Genomic DNA, 3,833 nt, shown 5'->3' with positions numbered 1-3,833 from the left:
TTACTGTGACTTAATATAATTACGTATGTGTTTAAATTATAATTCATAGACGTATTTTATAATTACATAATTCTGCATTTATTGCTTTATATCGCATTTGAAGTTATAATATTTAGTTAAAACCTTCGAATTTTACAAAGTGCTTGCTTCCGTTTTTTAAATAATTTTTCCCTCTTATTCCTCAATGGATACACACAGTCAGGGAGGAGCAAACAGAGAAATAGGGTATCCAGGCTTTGGTCCTGGAGCTGGGCCAAGGCCCAGTTCTGTTACTCCCCGCTGTGTGGCCTTGGACGAGTGGCTGTCCCTCTCTGAGCCTATCTCCTCATCTGTGAAATAAGGATTTTTTTTTCCCTGCCTACCTTGGAGATGCCAGGACTGGGGATGTCGATGCGGCCACAGCCTGAACTGGAAAACTTCGCCCCGAGAACTGGGGAGGGATGTAGCTAGAAGAAAGATAATGAGAAATCCAAACTCTAAGACTTTTTTAAGTTTTAAAAAATGGCTTTGTTTTTATTCCAAAAGGGATTTTTATTCATTGTAGTAAATTTAGAAAAGCCAGATAGACCTAAAGAAAATCAGAATAATTGGATACCTGCCTGTCGGGGAGAACCACTGTTAATGTGCATGCAAATTTTCCAAAATACATATCAACTTGTCATAGTTACTGACTGGACCAGAGTGGGCATCCCACTGAAGGTACCGTGGTTTACGAAGACTTTCCACAGCTATTCGCTCCTTATGACGCCAAGGAAATGGTGCTGAGATTGTCGATCCATTTTAGAGAGAGAAACTGGGGCCCAGAGTGGGTAGGGGCTTCTCCGTGTCACCCAGTGGGTTGGCGATACAGCCAGGGGTGGGAGGTAGGACACGGGGTCAGCTGAGGGCTCCTGGGGGAGCTCTGGGCCTGCGGCCGGAATGTCTTGAGCGTCCCCATCCTCTCTGCCAGGTCTCCGGGACACTCGCATGTCCCTCGGGGAACGGTGTCCTCCACCACTGCATCCCGCCCCCGCTCAGGCACTCCCCCACCTCCCTGACGATCTCCCACCCGGACAGGCCCCCCTGGCTAAAAATAGTCCAGGGGCAAGACCTCTCCCTGCTGCTCCAGCCCTTGGAAATGAACTGAGTGGGAGGAAAAATCAACACAGCCCGGGCCCCAAAATAGACGGTCACCCAGACTCTGAGGTTTGGGGCCTCAGTGTGGAGAGGCCAGGAGGCGGGATTCCTGGCCCAGCCCTACCGCTGACCCACAGTACAAGGCCTGTCCTTACCCAGGCCTCGGCTGCCACAGTAGTTGGGGTTTTTGAGCTGCACAATTCCAGTTTTGACATTTCCTTGACAAGGTACAAGCATCTGCCCTTGGGAGAGAGGGGCAGAAGCCCCCGACCCACCTCCCATTAGGGATCCTGCCTTATGGGGAGATCGCTCAGCTTCCATGTAAAATGTGGTTTGCATAAAGGATTTTCCCAAAATAAAAAAGATGAAAACCACAGAGTCAAATCTCTTCATTTTATAGAAGTAGAAACTGAGGCTCAGATGAGAAAAGGGACTTGCCCTCTGTCACTTACCTAGGCAGGGACAGGGCCCCAGCTCTTATTCTGGCACCTGGATATGGAGCCAGAGCCAGAGGGTCAGACCTGGGTTCAGATCTTGGCCTTGCCCCTCTAGCTGTTCCACCCTGGGTAAGTCACTTGACCTCTCTGTGCTTCAGTGAGCTGACAGTAATGATTGCTGTAGTCATCCAGGTAACTGGCTAAATGCGTGGCAGAGTCAGTGTTCAGCCAGTTAGCAGAATGATTTCCAGCAGCCTGTGAAGGGTTGAACCAGCACCTGAGTCTGACCCTGTCTCCTGTTTCCCTGCCCGCTCTGCCAGTACGACAGGACAGAAACTGCAGTCAACAACCTCAACCCCGCATTCTCCAAGAAGTTCGTCCTCGACTACCACTTTGAAGAGGTGCAGAAGCTCAAGTTTGCCCTGTTCGACCAGGACAAGTCCAGCATGCAGCTCGACGAGCATGATTTCCTGGGCCAGTTCTCCTGCAGCCTGGGCATGGTGAGCTGGGCCCCTACCCCAGATGTCACCGGGCTCCCAAGAACTGTCCCAAGGAGAGAGTCTCTCCTGCCACCTGCTTTCCTTGGCTCCATTTTCCTGGTTGGCTCCCAAGGTGGCATCACAAATACAGATAGCCTTTTGGGCCAGCAGGCATAAAAAAAGGGGAGTAGTATGGTGGGTTTTTGGGGCCAGGCTGAAGAGCTCGCATTGGAAGACAATGCTGCCACACAGGAACTGGGGCCCCACGTGGGCAGCGCTTCTGATTTTAGAGGCAGTGATCAGCCATGGTCGTGATATCCTGGGGTAGGAGCATCCAACCAGTAACCATGACACCATGGTAGTCCCACTCGTTGCTGACTCAGCGTGACCCTGGGCAGCTTCCTCTGCCTATCTGGGCCACGCTTTCCCATCCAGCTCATTCCTTGGTGAGCTTATGGAGGTTGGAAGGCCAGGAGCCCCTGACACAGGGTCTGATCATCCTCTATGGCTACGTGTCCTTGGGCAAGCCCCACCCCCTCTGGGCCTCAGTTTCCTCATATTTCACTTGGGGATAATGGTGGCTGCCCAGCCTATAGGGAGGGTGAGGGAATAAAATGAAAAATGCTCTGAGGTCCTAATGGAGACTGAAATGCCCTGGGTTCCCAGAGATAATGTTCAATGAAAAAAGCAAGGATCCAACAGCCGTTCGAGAAGTGGGCCATCATCCATCAGGGTCCCCGCCATGCTGCGTGTCCACACACAACTGAGGAGAGAGTTTCAGGCTGAGCGGACAGAGGCCAGGAACCTACGACGGAGGGGACACCTATGCAGGGCCTGACACCAGCGAAGCCTGGAGGGAGGGGCGGGGCAGGAAGTGGCTGTGGTCTCTGGACTGCCGCTGAGGCCGATGACAAGCAACGAAGCTTCCACCACACCGCAACCCAGCCTTTCTCCCCTTCCGCTCGCCCTGCTCCTGCCGAGGTCCCCACTGGCTGGACTCCCGCCAGCCAGAGGACAGGGAGCCAGGTGCTGCGGTGCACAGTGGCACAGAACAGGTGGACAGGGGCAGGGAGGGGACCGCAGAGAAAGATCGGCACGGGGGAAACGGGAGCATGCTTCTATCAGCACAAAGCATACTCGGGGCATTTGCCCTGAGAAACCAAGAACCGGGGGGCCTGTGAAGGGTGTGGCAGTGGGGTGCACGGAGCTGGTGGGCAGGCCACTTTACAGTGTGGTCCACGCCTCCTTTCTCTGTTGTACTGATTGCTGAACCTGTGTGAGTGTATTTCCTATCCAAACCAATGGAAATGCACAGAAGGACTTTATCAGAGGAAAATGGGGTCTGTGGATGGCTTTGGGGGAGGCAGTTAGGGGACGAGACTCCCTACGGTTGTCTCCAGAATGTGAGCCCTGCGAGAGCCTTTTTCTGGGGGCAGCCAGGGGGATGGGCGTCAGACTCCTGAGATTCCATCCCAGCTGTGGGACTTCAGGCAAGTGTCTTAATCTCTCTGGGCCTCAGTCGCCTCTGCTACCCATTGGGGTTAGCAATGGCTGCTGTCTGCCTCCCATAATGAAGATCACACAGGCGGAGGTTTCGCCTGGCACAGGGCAGCTGCTGTGAGCGGTGCCTGATGAGCAGTTTTCCTCACGGAGCTCCTCTCTCCTTCCTCCCCCCAGATCGTTTCCAGCAAAAAGATCACTCGGCCACTGCTGCTGATGAATGACAAGCCTGCGGGGAAGGGCTTGATTACGGTACCAACACCCCCCTCCAACCCCCTCTGCCTCTGCCCGCCGCCCCCCC

The 3,833-nt window shown here is 53.6% G+C and overlaps 1 protein-coding gene across 1 annotated transcript in view; it reads left to right on the top strand.

The window, feature by feature from the left end:
- The first annotated feature begins 1,874 nt into the window (after positions 1 to 1,874).
- CPNE2 (copine 2) overlaps positions 1,875 to 3,833 on the top strand; it is a 25,995-nt gene continuing 24,036 nt past the window's right edge. The window contains exon 1 of the mRNA XM_023530633.1: positions 1,875 to 2,053. Within this exon, the coding sequence (XP_023386401.1) occupies positions 2,000 to 2,053 (54 nt within the window). The 5' untranslated portion in view covers positions 1,875 to 1,999. The remainder of the gene's footprint in view (positions 2,054 to 3,833) is intronic.

This window comes from Pteropus vampyrus, unplaced genomic scaffold (genome assembly GCF_000151845.1).
Source record: "Pteropus vampyrus isolate Shadow unplaced genomic scaffold, Pvam_2.0 Scaffold51, whole genome shotgun sequence".
NCBI lineage: Eukaryota > Metazoa > Chordata > Mammalia > Chiroptera > Pteropodidae > Pteropus > Pteropus vampyrus.
Note: the sequence above shows the minus strand (reverse complement) of the source record. Positions and strands in the feature narration are given on the sequence as shown.